We start from the raw sequence: 20898 nt of genomic DNA on the forward strand, positions 1-20898 counted from the left end.
AAATCGGAGTAGTGGTGCTTTCGGGGAATAGTAATCTGCTGTCCGTACTAGCTATTTTGTCGATTAATATAACTATCTAAGGCAAGCCTAGAATCATTTATAGCATTAAAATTTCACTGTATGTTAAGCCCACATGCATAAAGGGAGAAGAAAACATCTTTCTGAGCTGTAACAAAGCATTAGCACGTACCATTGTGATCTCTGGGTTCTACGCACAGCGCTAAGTAGGCAGGGGCACATACATCTCGATATGCCCCTGGAATCCAACTTGCACAACGAGCAGGGGCAAATTCACGGGGGAGAGCACATTTTCCTAAAAGCAATAATATTATCACATATACCAATTCCAGTATTTCTCAGATAAATATCGCAGAATAACGTAGCACGAAAAGTCTAGTCCCTAAAAATGGTAAGGATTCTGAACAATTATAAGCTTTTTTTTTACACAGGCTTTCCTGAGGGCTCAGCCAACGATTCCATACTCGCGGGATGACATGCTGCAGAAAGTATTCTATCCAGATTACGGAGCCCATTCACGTACTCACTGTCCTCGCTGACAACAAGAAATCCGAGATGGTTTGTGAGTCCACAAATAGTTCAGAAAGCCGAGGCAGAAAAAGGTGCAAATGACTTACTCAACAAACATATTCCCCTTTTAAATACTCACATAACTACAATCTGCAAACCAGACAAGCTGTAGAAATAAGAATGTGTGAGGAAATCTTTAACCGTGACAGCGGATATAATCGTAGCAATATTTGGAGGCGAGCTCTCGACGTAGAAAAGATCTATATCTATTCGTCAGAATGTTCACGCTACGGCAGGACCGGTGGCATCACCAGCGCAGACGTTGACACCTTCTGCGGTAGCTTTACGTAATTACTGACGAATCAGAAGCCGTCTCTGGGCTGGATAAAGCCATTTTTTGCGGTCATTTGTTCCTGACGAAGGCGATGGAAGTAATCGTCGAAACCTCGAGGTTTTACTCTGAACTGACGTGGAAGAAGTCCGAGAAAGTTTTATAGAACTTTGATTACGATCATTGTTCAGACTGAAATGATGATAACGGTAGGTGCTTGCTACAATTTTATATCGTCTAAACTGTACACTGATCAAAGCTGATAGATTTCGTTGCTTAGTGTGTTGTTCCCTTTTCAAACATAATACAACAGAGATTCTGCTTGGCAATGATATTACAAGTCCTTGACAGGATTCTAGTAGTATGTGGCCCCAGATGTTTACGCACAGGTCAAGCAAATCCCTCAAATTACATGATGGTGGTTTATGGACACGCAGGTGGCGCTCGACGTGTTCTCCAATGACTACAGACCAGACACATTTGCTAGCCAAGACATCAATGTGAGAGTTCACTATAATGCCCCTCACACCACTGCAGCACGGTTCTGACCTTGCAACACGTACTGTTATCCTGCTGGAAGATGTCGTCGCCGTAGAGGAGACTTCAAGTATGAAGCGATTCAAGCGGTCCGCAATAATGTTCACGTAGATCACTGCTACCTAGATGCCTTCGATTACCACCACAGATCCCATGGAAGCCCAACTCAATATACCTCATAGCATAATTCTGCCCTCGCCGGCCTGCGTCTGTGGCACTGTGAATGTGTTGCAGCCAATCGCCTGGATGACGGCGTGTTACGTCGCAGCCATCGACCTGGTGTAACAAGAAACGCGAGTCTTTCGACAGGCGACACGTTGCTGTTGATCCACGGTGAAAACTGAGTGATACCTCACCCACTGTAATCATAACTGACGATATTTTTGGGTAAACACAGGAGCACGTAGGGGGTCCTGTGATGAGGAGCTGCATGTTCAACGATGGCATTTGAACAGAGTGTTCCGAAGCACTTTTGCCTACACCAGCATTGTACTCTGTCCTCAGATCTGCTACAGATCGCTGTCTATCCTGGATTACACAGTGGGGGATCCTCAGCCCTCTCCGTTTTGTGATAAGACGTGGTCGTCCAATACCATGCGACCTACTCTTTATTCCACCATCGTTCAATCACTTTCCATAGCTGCTCACGACAGTAGTACGCCAACAGGTGACCAGCTTCGCCGTTTCGGAGATTCTTCTTTGTCAAATCCCCTTATGTCGATGGATTTCCGCATTTGCGGCCCATATGTTCGCTATGACTGCCCATTCGCCTCTCTCACGTTTTTTCCTTACTGAATCATGTGCCCGCAACACCACCAGTAGGCGTTCAACCTAGCGGTGGGCATTTTAATAGATCAGCATAAAGTGTGATTAAATATTTCAATACATTCTCATCATCCTTCAAATTGATGATATTTATTTCTGTTCCTTACTTTAAAAAAATGGACATAAGAAACTATGTGATACGTGTAATACCACAAGTGTTTATTCAGGTCTGAACATGTTCATTACCGACCGAAGCTAACAGCCTGATTACGAATAAACATGGTGATCTAAGTCTAGAATTATAGTAAAGAAAATAGGAAATTATTATTACATAGGACACATTAGTGTTATTTCTTCACTGAGGCTACTGTTCAACTTATATAAGTAGTCTGTCAGCTGTCTTGAAGCTCAAAGTTTGATTGTAGTTCATTTATGTATGATTCTTTCATAATAACTCTGTTTTTGTATGATTTACTTTTGTTACTTGAATGCATTCACACTTACATGTTCTAAAAGTTTTTATGTGTTGGTATTAAAACAATTTAATTTGGTGACTAATCACTATCTAATGAAGAAATAATTAATGTAAAGTCTCATTCCTGCGGTGGTTTATCAAATTTTAGAGCAATATGGCGTCAGGGGCACGTTATTGTTTAGAATATAACTACAGTGAAAATTTTTTACCATCTAGGCCTGTAAAATAAGATCTTTGGGCAGTTATAACAGTAGACAAGGCACTAGTGTAGCTCTAAGTACGATGATAGTTTACACTGGAAGATAGAAGCACATGATTACTTGTATCATAAGTTACACCAAAGCGGAGCATTTCAATATTATAATTAATTATTGCAGATGTGGAACGTACAGTTTAATATATCTTTTGTATGTATATGTTTTGTGTACATAAGTGACATTCTGTGTATAATGCATGTATGAATAATGAATTTGATATACAGTGGTTCTCTTTTGGTACAGATGAATCGAACATGTTAGATTATGATCGAAATCAATGTCAAAATAAAAATAAGTACAGCTATGTACTGCATGAAACAGTTCCTAAGTTATATTACAGTTGTTCTACACTGCCTACTAAAAATAAGACCGAATCAAGTCTGCACATTTTTTCTGTAATTTTGGTGAAATTTCGAGTACAATTAAGGAACTTCATGTTTACTAAATGGCACATGATGGCCAGAACAGAGACCATAACGTTATTATTTTGGCTACTTAGGCTGTTGCAAATCGATTCACTTAAACAGTGCTTTACTTTCCTGCTAGGGGACAGCCCTACCCTCCCTTTGACAGGGTTTTTGAGTGACGATACGATTAATTCGACACAATATTGAATGTATTAACCCTTTGGGAAAGAGAAACTTATATTATACCCAAAACAGGAAAATAAGTTTATGATAACAATAGTGAAAACTGAATTCAACTATTTGTGACCCCAGTATTTCAAGAAAACACTGTATCAGTTACTTCTGAGGCCGAGAGAAGCATAAACATAAGAAGGTTTCGTTTGCAATCAAACACTTAATGGTGTTTACCGAGTATGCCACCATTCTTGGAGCTGGCTCAGCATCAGCGCATATTAATAGCGAGGTATCTATTCCACCTGGAAAATCCAGTAAAGACACCACTTTTTACGCAAGAAGCATATTCTTCCCCGGTACTTAGCTGTGAAAAAAGATCTGGAAGTAAGGGAGGCCTTTCAATATGCACTACATGAAATTCTGCTTTTATAATACGTTGATGGAATAGCCTAGTCACATCCAAATTCCAGAACAGGTGCGGCAGACCAGGGATAAGCAATGAAATAAAATACAGGTGTTATTGTTTTATGTGTAGTAAGTATTTTCATTTTGTTATAGTAAAACATGATATTTTGTTTCTTTCTTTTTATTGCTATGTCAGATTATGCGTCAGCTGACTTAGAAATATAGCAGAATCCATTACAAAATGTAAAACAGAAAGATACCACATATCTTTAATGTTTTAATAGAGTTCTAAATACAGGGTACTTCTTAAAATAAGTCTAAAATCTTTTAAAGAATTGCAAAAAATAATAACATGATGTTCCTTAGTTAGTATTATTTTATTTTTCTCCTGTAGTAACTCGCTAAGGCTAGCATTAAAAGAACGTACTCTACATAGTTTTTTTCACTTATCTAAAAACTTACTTTACATGACACCTGAGCTTTTATGAATAAACAATTCACTTCCAAACCACTGGTCGATATACAAGAAAAGTTTCAATGAGCACACTAAATCATATCTTCAGCTCTTCAATCACATTCACCTATGCATAACAGTGAAAAACGAATTGATTTACCCAGTGCTTGAGCTTTCGCATTTTTCACAAAAGAATTCGGTTGTAGAGGTAGCTGCTGCTAGTAAAATGGGCATTTTGAAAAAAGTGACAAAGTGCACAGACTTCTCTGTGTGGTTAGGATGAGGTGTACATACTTATTAAGAAAGAGGCATAGATGTAGAAGCATGACTCTTCTTCCATCTTACAGGCAATAGGAGATGCAACTTTAGATTACTAGACGGGCAATATAATTTCAGGTGCTGTGTATTTCTTTTGGTAATTATTAAGGCACTAAAAACTTTATGGATGTGCCATGAAATCTCATGAGTCTCTTATGGTATCCATGAAAATTGACTAGGTCTTAGTAATGGGGCTATGTAGGTTTCAGAACAATTGGGGGGGGGGGGGGGGAAGTGCATTGTTCTTTTACTTCAATAACTACTTGCCCTAGCGTGATTTAATGACCCTTACGTAAACGAACCGCTTACTTGGGTTCTTGTTTTCTAGATTTAGGATCTAATTACTAGCTCATAACTATCATTTTCAGTACCAAAATTTTTGACCAAGATGGCCACCAAGGAGTGCTCATGTCTACCCAAGTGTTACTTAATGGTCAAATGCTTTTAGCCTACTATGATAACTGTCATCTTAATGATCATTTAATGTTAACGACCATAATTTATGACTCAAAAACGGCGATCTCACCTTCTTCATTGGTGTAGTATGCTCCTACAGGTCGTCTACCACCAGCCCCTACACCCACTACCACTACCACCACTCTTAAGGGGACCTGCATCATGAGTTGGGACTTTGCATTCGTGCTCTGTATCTTGGTACATCAAGAACAACAATAGCAGCTGCAAATTCTTGCGAGAGAGGTCCTCAATCATTTAGCTTGTTTTAAAAATAAAATGCATAGTTCTCTTATTTCCTAGCCTCAGCGGTGGTTCTAACAGCACCAGAAGTGTGGGTCCAAACATTATTTAGTCATGTCCTGCGCATCTTGAAAACTGGGAGAAAATCTACAAAATATCAACAAAACTGTAAATAGCGTCGTACATTGATGTACTCACAGGGTACGCAATGTGGTGTTAGTTGTTAAACATAAATGTGTGTCTTCTTGAAAAGTGGGAGAAAATCGGTAAAACAGGCCCAAAAGTGTAAACAGTGCCATATGTTGGTGTGCTCACAGGACAAGCAAAGTGGTGATAGTTATTAAATATTTTCTTTTGTCTTCTCGAAAAGTGGGAGAAAATCGGTGAAATAGCTCCAAAATCGTAAACAGTGTGATAGACTGGTGTGCGCTTAGTGCATGCACAGTGGTGATAGGTATTCAACATTTTAAGTCCTGTATTTATCTATGTCTTCTTGGAACGTGGGAAAAAGGCGATAATACTGCCGCACAACTCTATATGCACACAGCAAAAAAAGTTTTGCATCACCCTGGTTCCCAGAACTCCTGATGATAGACATAGACTGTGGATATTGTAACACAGACATAGTCCCTTTGACTGTTCAGAATCTCACTAAACCCACCCAAAGATGTAAACAACCATGCATGAGCAGCGCCTGTTAGACGGAGACGGTCCGACACCCCATCACTTCCAGTCATTCCACCAGGAAGGAGGTCCACGGTTCATGTTGTCTGTAGCTTAACCATACCTAGACGATCAATACTGCGGTTCGATCACGTCGGCACTGTTAATTTGTGCCAGAAGGGCTCTCAACAAGGAAAGTGTCTAGGCGTCTCGGAGTGGACCAAAGCGATGTTCTTCGGACATGGAGGAGATACATAGAGACAGGAACTGCCGATGACATGCCTCGCTCAGTCCGCCCAAGGGCTACTAATGCAGTGGATGACCGCTACCTATAGATTATAGCTCGGAGGAACACTGACAGCAACGCCACCATGTTGGATAATGCTTTTCATGCAGCCACAGGACGTCGTGTTTCGACTCAAACTGTGCGCCATAGGCTGCATGATGCAGAACTTCACTCCCGACGTCCATGGCGAGGCCCATCTTTGCAACCACGACACCCTGCAGCGCGGTACAGATGGGCCCAACAACATGCCGAATGGACTGCTCAGGATTGGCATCACGTTCTCTTTACCAATGAGTGTCACATATGCCTTCAACCAGACAACCGTCTTGTTTCGAGGCAACCGGTCAGACAGAACGCCTTAGACACACTGTCCAGCGAGTGCAGCAAGGTGGAGGTTCACTGCTGTTTTGGGGTGACATTATGAGGAGCCGACGTACGCCGCTGGTGGTCACGGAAGGTGCTGCAACGGCTGTACGATACGTGAATGCCATCCTCTGACTTATAGTGCTACCAAATCAGCAGCATACTGACGAGGCAATTGCCTTCATGGACGACAATTCGCACCCCCATCGTGCACATCTTGTGAATGACTTCCTTCAGGATAACGAGATCGCTCGACTAGAGTGGCCAGCATGTTTTCCATACATGAACCCTATTGAACATGTGTGAGATAGATTGAAGAGGGCTGTTAATCGACGACGTGACCCACCAACCACTCTGAGGGATCTACGCTGAATCGCCTTTGAGGAGTGGGACAATCTGGATCAACAGTGCTTTGATGAACTTGTGGATAGTATGCCACGAAGAATACAGGCATGCATCAATGCAAGAGGACATGTTGCTGGGTATTAAAGGTACCGGTGTCTACAGCAATCTGGACCACCGCCTCTGAAGATCTCACTGTATGGTGGTACAACAACATGCAATGTGTGGTTTTCATGAGCAATAGAAAGGGCGGAAATGATGCTTATGTTGATCTCTATTCCAATTTCCTGTAAAGGTTCCGAAACTCTCGGAACTGAGGTGATGCAAAACTTTTTTTGATGTGTGTAATTTCATAAGTTGGTGTGATTGATGGGCATGCACAGTGATTGTTGTCACACAAACATCACAGGAATTGGCATTTGGTGTGATGCTCTCCTGGAAATTACACAAATGAAGCCACAAGACTGTAAATGGCAATAGAAGGCAGTGACCTTGCAGAAAATACCGTTGGATGCGATACTCAACTGAAAATTGCGAATATCACGTGAATTTGCACCTGCCACTGCTGTTATTGATTGACCCAGATTACAGAGCACAAATGCCAAGTCCCAACTCAGGCTGCACCGAGACAGTGGGGGCAGTGGCAGTGAGGCAGGGGGACAGGTAGGGAGGGGGGGGGGGGGCAATAGGGCCACACTACACCAGTGTGGGAGATGACACTGCCATTCTTGAGTCATAAATTATGGTCATTATGATTAAAGATAAATTATGGTCATTAAGGTGACAGTTATCACATTAGGCTAAAAGCGTTTGACCATATAGTAACACCTGCGTAAAAATTAACCAAGTGCACCACTTGGTGGCCATCTTGGGCCATTAATTTTGTCCTAAATAAATTAAACAAGATCTCAAGTGAGCAGTTTGTTTACATAAGGGTCATTAAATTGTGGAACAGCAAGTGGCTGGTTTGTTTACATAAGAAAACAGTACCCCCCCTCCCCCCCATTGTTCTGGAACGTACAAAGCCCTACTGCTGTCCTTGATCAAAGCTGGACATTGAGACCAATCTTCTTCTGTATTTGTGTAACATGGTGATGTACAGAGATATGTTGTGTGGCTCCCAGCCTGGTAACAGTCTTTCTTGAGTGTCAGATTTGTTGCTTCTTTATTTGGAGCTGTTCCCCAGCTGGTCTTTCGAAGGTGGGTGGACCCTTCCTAGACGTTATCACTCAGGTTTGAGAAGGTTAGTAGGAATGGAACCAGAGACCTTTGCATCAGTATCCAGTAATGCTATCTACCAGATGACATAGGTGGAAAGGGTGCACATGATCTCACTCTTCTGCCTTGGACACAGTAAATCAAGGTCTATATAGATGACCGTGATGAGTCCCTAGTATCATTTTTATATTATCATTTATGGGTTTGGAATGAAAGGATGTGAGCTGGTTAATGGCGGGTTCCAGGATTAAGAGGTCCATAAAGTTAATGTTCCCCATCTAGCAGAGTAGGAACCACAAAGACTGCCATATATCATCACTCGATGAGACATTGTAGAAACACTCAGAATTTAGCTCAAGGCATAGGTGCATGACCCAGTGATCGTGGACCAGATTCCACCAATTCCTCTAACCTCCCAGCGAAATATCGGTGACGATTATTGCTTGCCATCGGAACCATCTGGTTTCTGCCCTGGATCGGTCGACGTTGCAACATCGTCTGTTCAGGGCTTCAGCTATGAACACCAAAAAGTTCTACACCTGTAGCAAATGATTTCATTCAGTCGCTCAAATACGTATCACAAAAACTGTAAAAGAGCGTCTCATGTCACCGACTTCCAAACAAAAGTCTGTTTAGCTTTCGCAGCGTACACCGCGTTCCCTGAGGACTTCCCGAAGTCCATGGAAGCCGCGCATTCCGACCTTGGCGCCAGCAACCTGGCAGGCGTATCGCAGGCTGTGTTGCAGCGGGCAACCGCTAGACAGCGCTGACAGCAGCGCGGCGCAGAAGGCATCTCCAGCGCCCAGCGTGTCCAAGACGCGCTCTGGAGGATAGGCGGGGGCCAAGAAGACGCCCTCAGGACCTTTTGCAGCCGCTCCTTGCTCTCCCCACGGCACCACCAAGGTCGCTCTGTAACAGGAAGGCACATCCATAACTCAGGGGAAAATCACACAACTGAGAATATTTCTAATTTTTTGAGGCCTCAGCCTCAGTTGCGCAAATTTTCTGGTCTTTATCATGTTTCGGCTAAATTAATCTAGCTTTCTTCAGAAGCATAAAATTGCGATAACATGCCAGAGTAAGAAACAGTCAACATTAAAGTTAAAATCTATAGTACCGTGGTACCATGTCGAATTAAATCTACTTAAGTGAAGTCCAGCCCCGGCATCACTTCACCACGCGGTCGGTTGGCTGCGGCAACCACGTTGGCACAGACCGTTGCACGCGGAATTGCACTGAGCCACGGCCGCCTGTATTAGAGGCCGGAGGACTGAAATGTGGCAACGTTATGTTAAGGCCTACCGCATGGCTGTGGCTATAAGGTAGCGAACGGAAGCAATTGTTTAAGTACTTTCGCGGTGTCTGTTTTATCCGACATTACAGTGTGATTATGCTAAACTCGACTCTGCAAAAATTATAGCAACTAGTCGTGGCTACAGTCGAAGATATAACACAATGTAAGTATACAATTCTGTGAAGTTTGTAGTGTTTTTACAAGTATATGTGAAAATGCAGCTTTACTGTATGATTAAATGATAATGGCGTCCTCTTGGGTAAAATATTCCGGAGGTAAAATAGTCCCCCATTCGGATCTCCGGGCGGGGACTACTCAAGAGGACGTCGTTATCAGGAGAAAGAAAACTGGTGTTCTACGGATCGGAGCGTGGAATGTCAGATCCCTTAATCGGGCAGGTAGGTTAGAAAATTTAAAAAGGGAAATGGATAGGTTAAAGTTAGATATAGTGGGAATTAGTGAAGTTCGGTGGCAGGAGGAACAAGACTTTTGGTCAGGTGATTACAGGGTTATAAATACAAAATCAAATAGGGGTAATGCAGGAGTAGGTTTAATAATGAATAAGAAAATAGGAGTGCGCGTTAGCTACTACAAACAGCATAGTGAACGCATTATTGTGGCCAAGATAGACACAAAGCCCATGCCTACTACAGTAGTACAAGTTTATATGCCAACTAGCTCTGCAGATGATGAAGAAATTGATGAAATGTATGACGAGATAAAAGAAATTATTCAGGTAGTGAAGGGAGACGAAAATTTAATAGTCATAGGTGACTGGAATTCGTCAGTAGGAAAAGGGAGAGAAGGAAACGTAGTAGGTGAATATGGATTGCGGGGAAGAAATGAAAGAGGAAGCCGCCTTGTAGAATTTTGCACAGAGCATGACTTAATCATAGCTAACACTTGGTTCAAGAATCATAAAAGAAGGTTGTATACCTGGAAGAATCCTGGAGATACTAAAAGGTATCAGATAGATTATATAATGGTAAGACAGAGATTTAGGAACCAGGTTTTAAGTTGTAAGACATTTCCAGGGGCGGATGTGGATTCTGACCACAATCTATTGGTTATGAACTGCAGATTGAAACTGAAGAAACTGCAAAAAGGTGGGAATTTAAGGAGATGGGACCTGGATAAACTGAAAGAACCAGAGGTTGTAGAGAGTTTCAGGGAGAGCATAAGGGAACAATTGACAGGAATGGGCGAAAGAAATACAGTAGAAGAAGAATGGGTAGCTCTGAGGGATGAAGTAGTGAAGGCAGCAGACGATCAAATAGGTAAAAAGACGAGGGCTAATAGAAGTCCTTGGGTAACAGAAGAAATATTGAATTTAATTGATGAAAGGAGAAAATATAAAAATGCAGTAATTGAAGCAGGCAAAAAGGAATACAAACGTCTCAAAAATTAGATCGACAGGAAGTGCAAAATGGCTAAGCAGGGGTGGCTAGAGGACAAATGTAAGGATGTAGAGGCTTGTCTCACTAGGGGTAAGATAGATACTGCCTACAGGAAAATTAAAGAGACCTTTGGAGAGAAGAGAACCACTTGTATGAATATCAAGAACTCAGATGGCAACCCAGTTCTAAGCAAAGAAGGGAAGGCAGAAAGGTGGAAGGAGTATATAGAGGGTTTATACAAGGGCGATGTGCTTGAGGACAATATTATGGAAATGGAAGAGGATGTAGATGAAGACGAAATGGGAGATAAGATACTGCGTGAAGAGTTTGACAGAGCACTGAAAGAGCTGAGTCGAAACAAGGCCCCGGGAGTAGACAACATTCCATTAGAACTACTGATGGCCTTGGGAGAGTTAGTCATGACAAAACTCTACCATCTGGTGAGCAAGATGTATGAGACAGGCGGAATACCCTCAGACTTCAAGAAGAATATAATAATTCCAATCCCAAAGAAAGCAGGTGTTGACAGATGTGAAAATTACCGAACTATCAGTTTAATAAGTCACAGCTGCAAAATACTAACGCGAATTCTTTACAAACGAATGGAAAAACTGGTAGAAGCGGACCTCAGGGAAGATCAGTTTGGATTCTGTAGAAAGGTTGGAACACGTGAGGCAATACTAACCTTACGACTTATCTTAGAAGAAAGATTAAGAAAAGGCAAACCTACGTTTCTAGCATTTGTAGACTTAGAGAAAGCTTTTGACAATGTTAACTGGACTACTCTCTTTCAAATTCTGAAGGTGGCAGGGGTAAAATACAGGGAGCGAAAGGCTATTCACAATTTGTACAGAAACCAGATGGCAGTTATAAGAGTCGAGGGGCATGAAAGGGAAGCAGTGGTTGGGAAAGGAGTGAGACAGGGTTGTAGCCTCTCCCCGATGTTATTCAATCTGTATATTGAGCAAGCAGTAAAGGAAACAAAAGAAAAATTCGGAGTAGGTATTAAAATTCATGGAGAAGAAGTAAAAACTTTGAGGTTCGCCGATGACATTGTAATTCTGTCAGAGACAGCAAAGGACTTGGAAGAGCAGTTGAACGGAATGGACAGTGTCTTGAAAGGAGGATATAAGATGAACATCAACAAAAGCAAAACGAGGATAATGGAATGTAGTCAAATTAAATCAGGTGATGCTGAGAGAATTAGATTAGGAAATGAGACACTTAAAGTAGTAAAGGAGTTTTGCTATTTAGGGAGTAAAATAACTGATGATGGTCGAAGTAGAGAGGATATAAAATGTAGACTGGCAATGGCAAGGAAATCGTTTCTGAAGAAGAGAAATTTGTTAACGTCGAGTATAGATTGAAGTGTCAGGAAGTCGTTTCTGAAAGTATTTGTATGGAGTGTAGCCATGTATGGAAGTGAAACATGGACGATAACTAGTTGGGACAAGAAGAGAATAGAAGCTTTCGAAATGTGGTGCTACAGAAGAATGCTGAAGATAAGGTGGGTAGATCACGTAACTAATGAGGAGGTATTGAATAGGATTGGGAAGAAGAGAAGTTTGTGGCACAACTTGACTAGAAGAAGGGATCGGTTGGTAGGACATGTTTTGAGGCGTCAAGACATCACAAATTTAGCATTGGAGGGCAGCGTGGAGGGTAAAACTCGTAGAGGGAGACCAAGAGATGAATACACTAAGCAGATTCAGAAGGATGTAGGTTGCAGTAGGTACTGGGAAATGAAGAAGCTTGCACAGGACAGAGTAGCATGGAGAGCTGCATCAAACCAGTCTCAGGACTGAAGACCACAACAACAACAACATGTGCAAGTGTGCTACGTGAATGACTTTTGTCTACACAATTGTAACAAAAGTTCTACTATATTCTAGATACAATTTGAAAATAAAGTTTTGAATTCATAAGTTTCGTATCAGAATCTTCTCCTAAGTGATTTTGTGTTAATATTATGAATATTTCTACACATTTGATTCTATTTGTAGACTTGTGTTTCGTGATGTCCAAGCAGTAAAAAAAACCAGTCCACTCAAATTCTCATTTGCTATTTTTACATAATAGTATTTTGATTTAAGATGTTAGCAATTAATGCACATTCTATTTGCAGATGCCGGAAAAATGTTGTGTTCCTGGTTGCAACAGCAACTACAAATGCAGCAAGGAAGAGGGTTACATCTCAGTGTTCAGATTCCCTACTGAAGAGGAAAACAGAAAACGATGGACAAGAAATATCCCCAGAAAGGACTGGACTCCATCAAATAGAAGTGTTGTTTGCATTAAACATTTTGAAGATTGTGATGTATCAAGAGTGGAGATTTACATAGACTCTGATGGGAACTGTCACGAGTTTCCTCGTCAAAGGTATTGCTTTTACCAGAAGCTGTGCCAAAAATATTCCCTGGGTTACCATCGTATTTAAGTAAGGTGCAGCCTCCAAGAAGGTGTGACCCAGAAATAAGAAGGAAGTGTGAACGCCATGAAGAGAAGGAGAAGAATGAAGCCATGCTAAATGAGGACATTATTGCAAATTTTCAGTGTTTGTGTGCTGAGTACCAGGATAGAATAAACAGTGTAGGAAAGCGGAGTGTTAGTGTTAAAGAGAATAAGATATTCTTTTATACTATAGATTTTTCTGAAGACATTCCTCAGGTCAAAGTGAGTATGGAAATTAATGACAAACTCACTTCAAATGTGTGTGTGAATAGTTTCAATCTGTCACATGAGCAGCTCAGTTGGATTTTATCTTCCTCACTTAGAGTAACCAGATGGTCAGAAATAGAAAATACGAGGGCGGTTCAGAAAGTAACCTCCGATTGGTCACAGTGCGGGTTGTGGGGGGAGTAGCGACGCCATCTGTGCGTTCACACACTCAACAGGTCAGTCGGCATCAAGCCGTGGTCGAGTGAACGTCGTACCTGCGCTAGTTTAGTTTTTGTGGCAGTTTGAAATGTGTGCTGCAATAGAAAACCCCGCCAAATGTGAAGTGCGTGCTGTCATAAGGTTTTTTTACAGCCAAAGGATATTCTGCAGCAGCTATTCATCGTGAGCTTTGTGCCGTGTACAGACCAAGAGTTATGAGTGAAGGAGTTGTCCGTGATTGGGTACGTTTATTTAAAAGTGGACGAGAAAACGTTCATGATGAAGAGAGGAGTGGTAGACCATCATTGGTGACTGACGAACTTGTTCAGACAGTTGATGCAAAAGTTCGTGAAAATCGACGTTTCTCAATGTCGGAGTTGTCTACTGGTTTTCCACAGATTTCTAAGACTCTCTTGTACGAGATAGTGACAGCAAGATTGGGTTACCGTAAGTTCTGTGCACGATGGGTGCCCAAAATTCTTACCGACCACCACAAAACTCAAAGAATGGCCTCTGCATTAGACTTTCTGTCACGTTATGAGGACGAAGGAGAACCATTGTTAAACAGAATCGTGACCGGTGACGAAACCTCGATTAAGTACGTGAAAAAGAGACAATCAAAGATGTGGGCACATTCAAATTCGCCTACCAAACCAAGAAAAGCCTCGCAAGATTTTTCTGCCAGAAAACTGATGGCAACGGTGTTTTGGGATGCCAAAGGGGTGTTGTTGGTTGTTGGTTGAATTCATGGAATGTGGTACGACCATTAATCAAGACGTGTACTGTGAAACAATAAAAAAGTTACGACGGGCTATACAGAACAAACGCCGTGGTATGCTGACTTCCGGTATCGTTTTTTTGCACGATAACGCCCGTCCTCACTCTGCTCGCAGAACAACAGCCATTCTTGAGTCCTTCAAGTGGGACGTTATCAACCATCCACCTTACAGCCCAGACCTGGCGCCAAGTGATTATCACCTCTTAATGCATTTGAAGAAATGGCTCGGGTCACAGCGGTTTGATGACGACGAAGAGCTCAAAGATGCGGTAACAGGCTGGCTCCAGGCACAAGCGGGTGATTTTTATGCAGAAGGAATTTCAAAGCTTGTGAAGAGATACGATAAGTGCCTCAATCGCTATGGAGACTATGTAGAAAAATAGTGCAAAGATGTAGTTGTAAGATGTATATATTAAAATATTTTTATTTAACTTGGTGTATTTTTTTAAATCAACCGGAGGTTACTTTCTGAACGGCCCTCATATTTTGAATAGAGATATCAACTGTGATAGCTACACACCCTCTTTTAGTTCTCTTTTAAATGAATTAAAGAATATTGTAAAGAAACTTACTCTGCATTCAGAAGCTAATCCAAATTGCTGTGGCACACTCTTGTTTCTGTTGGAACAGATAGATTTGTTGGCAATGAATAAGCGGACATATTCGGTTGATATGATGATGCATGCATTTATCATCTACTACCAATCTCCAGCATGCATTACAGCACTCTGGTCAAGTGGATTACTTATCTTATCACATGTGAAACACATTCAGCAGCTTTCATCTTCACTGAAGATTTGTCCAACCAATAAATCACAAAATGCCCATTTTCTTAAAATTGTTGTGGATAAATTAGGTGAGAGAGAAAAATTTGTAATTCTGCAAGTGGATGAAATTTATGTTAAGCCATGTATTCAGTTTAAAGGGGGGGGGGGGGGGGAACTCCATGGATATGCAGAAAATAATACCCCATCTGAGGCAAGAACTTGAAAGGTGGCTACACTGAGCCACAGCGCCAGAGATCGCTAGAGAGCATTGTTCCGCCGCCTCCACGGGCTGTCATTATTGAGATGTGCTAGAGGTCACTGCTTGGGGAGAGCTCGTAGTAGTCAGTTGGTGTTCAGATGTGCTAGTAGGGAGTGCTTGCTGAGATGTGATACTGAAAGGTTCTTGTTCAGATGTGGTAATAGCGAGGCGGTGTGGAGATATATTGTAATTATGAGAGTGATTTTGGTCAATATATGAAGGTAACGAAACTTGATTTATTTTTCATTATTTCCATGTTTTAAATAATGTGTCATTACAGGTTCAGTCAACAAAGCATCTGGCTTGGGTTCTTGGATTAGAGTGTAATTGTGGTTCTCTTGAGTAATTATGGTATTTGTATTTTCTTTAATTAATTCAGTATAATGTTATTTAAAAATTGTTGTGTTGTTGAAGAAGAACCGTGCCAGATGCGTACGTTGAGTCACACTCCCACACACAGAACAGTTACTCTTGTGCTTGTTGTTGCGTTGGTTTTATAGTTGCTGGGGGCTTAATTAATTAACTGTGTTAATGAAAATTTCCATTTCATTCTTTGTTATTGTTCTAAGCAGTCAGATTGCGTAACAATAACAGTCAGGGCCAACCGTTACGAGACTTCGTAATCGGACAGACAGCTACTAAAGCAAAAAAAAAAATTTAAAATTATTTGCATTAATATTTTTATTAAGCCCCCATGCACGTGGCGTCCACTGCTTCGGATCGTCCCTTGGAATTCTTCTGATTGTAGAAATAGTAGACAGTAGGATTGTTGTAGTAATTTGTAGTTAGTAATTGTAGTCTACATCTACATCTACATCTATACTCCGCGAGCCACCTTACGGTGTGTGGCGGAGGGTACTTATTGTACCACTATCTGATCCCCCCTTCCCTGTTCCATTCACGAATTGTGCGTGGGAAGAACGACTGCTTGTAAGTCTCCGTATTTGCTCTAATTTCTCGGATCTTTTCGTTGTGATCATTACGCGAGATATATGTGGGCGGTAGTAATATGTTGCCCATCTCTTCCCGGAATGTGCTCTCTCGTAATTTCGATAATAAACCTCTCCGTATTGCGTAACGCCTTTCTTGAAGTGTCCGCCATTGGAGCTTGTTCAGCATCTCCGTAACGCTCTCGCGCTGACTAAATGTCCCCATGACGAATCGCGCTGCTTTTCGCTGGATCATGTCTATCTCTTCTATTAATCCAACCTGGTAAGGGTCCCATACTGATGAGCAATACTCAAGAATCGGACGAACAAGCGTTTTGTAAGCTACTTCTTTCGTCGATGAGTCACATTTTCTTAGAATTCTTCCTATGAATCTCAACCTGCTTTTCCCACTATTTGTTTTATGTGATCATTCCACTTCAGATCGCTCCGGATAGTAACTCCTAAGTATTTTACGGTCGTTACCGCTTCCAATGATTTACCACCTATGGCATAATCGTACTGGAATGGATTTCTGCCCCTATGTATGCGCATTATATTACATTTATCTACGTTTAGGGAAAGCTGCCAGCTGTCGCACCATGCATTAATCCTCTGCAGGTCCTCTTGGAGTACGTACGAGTCTTCTGATGTTGCTACTTTCTTGTAGACAACCGTGTCATCTGCAAATAGCCTCACGGAGCTACCGATGTTGTCAACTAAGTCATTTATGTAAATTGTAAACAATAAAGGTCCTATCACGCTTCCCTGCGGTACTCCCGAAATTACCTCTACATCTGCAGATTTTGAACCGTTAAGAATGACATGTTGTGTTCTTTCTTCTAGGAAATCCTGAATCCAATCACAAACCTGGTCCGATATTCCGTAAGCTCGTATTTTTTTCACTAAACGTAAGTGCGGAACCGTATCAAATGCCTTCCTGAAGTCCAGGAATACGGCATCAATCTGCTCGCCAGTGTCTACGGCACTGTGAATTTCTTGGGCAAATAGGGCGAGCTGAGTTTCATATGATCTCTGTTTGCGGAATCCATGTTGGTTATGATGAAGGAGATTTGTATTATCTAAGAACGTCATAATACGAGAACACAAAACATGTTCCATTATTCTACAACAGATTGACGTAAGCGAAATAGGCCTATAATTATTCGCATCTGATTTATGACCCCTCTTGAAAATGGGAACGACCTGCGCTTTCTTCCAGTCGCTAGGTACTTTACGTTCTTCCAGCGATCTACGATAAATTGCTGATAGAAAGGGGGCAAGTTCTTTAGCATAATCACTGTAGAATCTTAAGGGTATCTCGTCTGGTCCGGATGCTTTTCCGCTACTAAGTGATAGCAGTTGTTTTTCAATTCCGATATCGTTTATTTCAATATTTTCCATTTTGGCGTCCGTGCGACGGCTGAAGTCAGGGACCGTGTTACGATTTTCCGCAGTGAAACAGTTTCGGAACACTGAATTCAGTATTTCTGCCTTTCTTCGGTCGTCCTCTGTTTCGGTGCCATCGTGGTCAACGAGTGACTGAATAGGGGATTTAGATCCGCTTACCGATTTTACATATGACCAAAACTTTTTAGGGTTCTTGTTTAGATTGTTTGCCAATGTTTTATGTTCGAATTCGTTGAATGCTTCTCTCATTGCTCTCTTTACGCTCTTTTTCGCTTCGTTCAGCTTTTCCTTATCAGCTATGATTCGACTACTCTTAAACCTATGATGAAGCTTTCTTTGTTTCCGTAGTACCTTTCGTACATGATTGTTATACCACGGTGGATCTTTCCCCTCGCTTTGGACCTTAGTCGGTACGAACTTATCTAAGGCGTACTGGACGATGTTTCTGAATTTTTTCCATTTTTGTTCCACATCCTCTTCCTCAGAAATGAACGTTTGATGGTGGTCACTCAGATATTCTGCGATTTGTGCCCTATCACTCTTGTTAAGCAAATATATTTTCCTTCCTTTCTTGGCATTTCTTATTACACTTGTAGTCATTGATGCAACCACTGACTTATGATCACTGATACCCTCTTCTACATTCACGGAGTCGAAAAGTTCCGGTCTATTTGTTGCTATGAGGTCTAAAACGTTAGCTTCACGAGTTGGTTCTCTAACTATCTGCTCGAAGTAATTCTCGGACAAGGCAGTCAGGATAATGTCACAAGAGTCTCTGTCCCTGGCTCCAGTTCTGATTGTGTGACTATCCCATTCTATACCTGGTAGATTGAAGTCTCCCCCTATTACAATAGTATGATCACGAAACTTCTTCACGACGTTCTGCAGGTTCTCTCTGAGGCGCTCAACTACTACGGTTGCTGATGCAGGTGGTCTATAGAAGCATCCGACTATCATATCTGACCCACCTTTGGTACTTAACTTAACCCAGATTATTTCACATTCGCATTCGCTAATAACTTCACTGGATATTATTGAATTCTTTACTGCTATAAATACTCCTCCACCATTGGCGTTTATCCTATCCTTGCGGTATATATTCCATTCTGTGTCTAGGATTTCGTTACTGTTCACTTCCGGTTTTAACCAACTTTCCGTTCCTAATACTATATGCGCACTATTTCCTTCAATAAGAGATACTAATTCAGGAACCTTGCCCTGGATACTCCTGCAGTTTACCAATATTACGTTGACTTTTCCTGTTTTTGGTCTCTGAGGACGGACGTTCTTTATCAACGATGATGATGTCCTCTCTGGTAAGCCGTCAGGTATTTTATCGTTTCGCCCAAGGGGGGGTCCCTCTAACCTAAAAAACCCCCGTGTGCACGCCACACGTACTCTGCTACCCTAGTAGCTGCTTCCGGTGTGTAGTGCACGCCTGACCTGTCTAGGGGGGCCCTACAGTTCTCCACCCAATAACGGAGGTCGATGAATTTGCAACCATTATAGTCGCAGAGTCGTCTGAGCCTCTGGTTTAGACCCTCCACACGGCTCCAAACCAGAGGACCGCGATCGACTCTGGGCACTATGCTGCAGATATTAAGCTCAGCTTGCACTCCGCGTGCGATGCTGGTTGTCTTCACCAAATCAGCCAGTCGCCGGAAGGAACCAAGGATGGCCTCAGAACCCAAGCGGCAGGCGTCATTCGTTCCGACATGTGCTACTATCTGCAGCCGGTCACACCCAGTGCGTTCAATAGCTGCCGGAAGGGCCTCCTCCACATTACGGACGAGACCCCCCGGCAAGCACACCGAGTGCACACTGGCATTCTTCCCCGACCTACCCGCTATTTTCCTAAGGGGCTCCATAACCCGCCTAACGTTGGAGCTCCCTATAACTAATAGGCCCGCCCTCTGTGACTGTCGGGACCTTGCCGGAGAATCGGCCACTGGCCCAACAGGCGAGGCATCCTGTGGTGGCTCGGAAACGATGTCATCACCACTAGGAAGTACCCCGTACCTGTTGGAAAGGGGTAAGGCAGCTGCCACGCGGCCAGATCCCACCTTCGCCTTTCGGCCAGGCACGCGCGAGCCCACCACTGTCCGCCATTCACCCTGGAGTGATGGCTGACCGGTAAGATGCTCACTGCCGGAAGACGCAGCGACATCAGGGGTTCCATGCGATTCCAAGGCCACCGAAGTAGGCATAGGTCTCACCACAGTTGCCCCAACGCCACTACGAGCCGACGCCTGCGCCTCGAGCTCGATGAGCCTAACAGACAAAGCCTCCACCTGCCCCCGAAGAGTGGCCAATTCTCCTTGCGTCCGCTCACAACAACCACAGTCCCTACACATGACTATGTTTACCCTACAAGCGAACGGTGTACTCGCCTTATTAGCAGCAGGAAATCGAAGTGCTCTCTCACTGACGGTCTAACCGACACTGAGCTGTTCTAACCAAACAAACAAAAGCCTGTACGATACGAGGGTCGATAGCAACGGCGATACTGTACACTACACTGTTATTAAAATAAAAGGTTGTGTCTAGTAGGCACTCAAACACGCAAGAAATTACAAAAATAAAATAGTAACTACCCAGATAACTGAAAATAAGTTGTACCTGTTTGAAGCTCGTAAAAATGTGTAACAAGCGAACGGTGTACTCGCCTTATTAGCAGCAGGAAATCGAAGTACTCTCTCACTGACGGTCTAACCGACACTGAGCTGTTCTAACCAAACAAACAAAAGCCTGTACGATACGAGGGTCGATAGCAACGGCGATACTGTACACTACACTGTCATTAAAATAAAAGGTTGTGTCTATATTGCATGTGTAGATTTGGTAATTAGCATTCTTCTAATGGTATTTTTCAAAATTTAATTTTTATTGCCTTGTATACGCGTTTGACAATTTAATGCAATTATTTCAATTGTTCGTTAATCGTGTTTGAGGGAAGCATTTCGTGTGAAGG

General features: G+C 42.4%; 1 protein-coding gene across 1 annotated transcript in view; it reads right to left on the reverse strand.

Moving 5' to 3' along the window:
* Window positions 1–220: 220 nt before the first annotated feature.
* LOC126252250 (ketohexokinase-like) overlaps window positions 221–20898 on the reverse strand; it is a 99301-nt gene continuing 78623 nt past the window's right edge. Inside the window, exons 5-6 of the mRNA XM_049953125.1 lie at window positions 8921–9128; window positions 221–313 (exon numbers count right to left, since the gene is read on the reverse strand). Of these exons, the coding sequence (XP_049809082.1) occupies window positions 221–313; window positions 8921–9128 (301 nt within the window). The remainder of the gene's footprint in view (window positions 314–8920; window positions 9129–20898) is intronic.

Source organism: Schistocerca nitens, chromosome 4 (assembly GCF_023898315.1).
Source record: "Schistocerca nitens isolate TAMUIC-IGC-003100 chromosome 4, iqSchNite1.1, whole genome shotgun sequence".
NCBI classification, from domain to species: Eukaryota; Metazoa; Arthropoda; class Insecta; order Orthoptera; family Acrididae; genus Schistocerca; species Schistocerca nitens.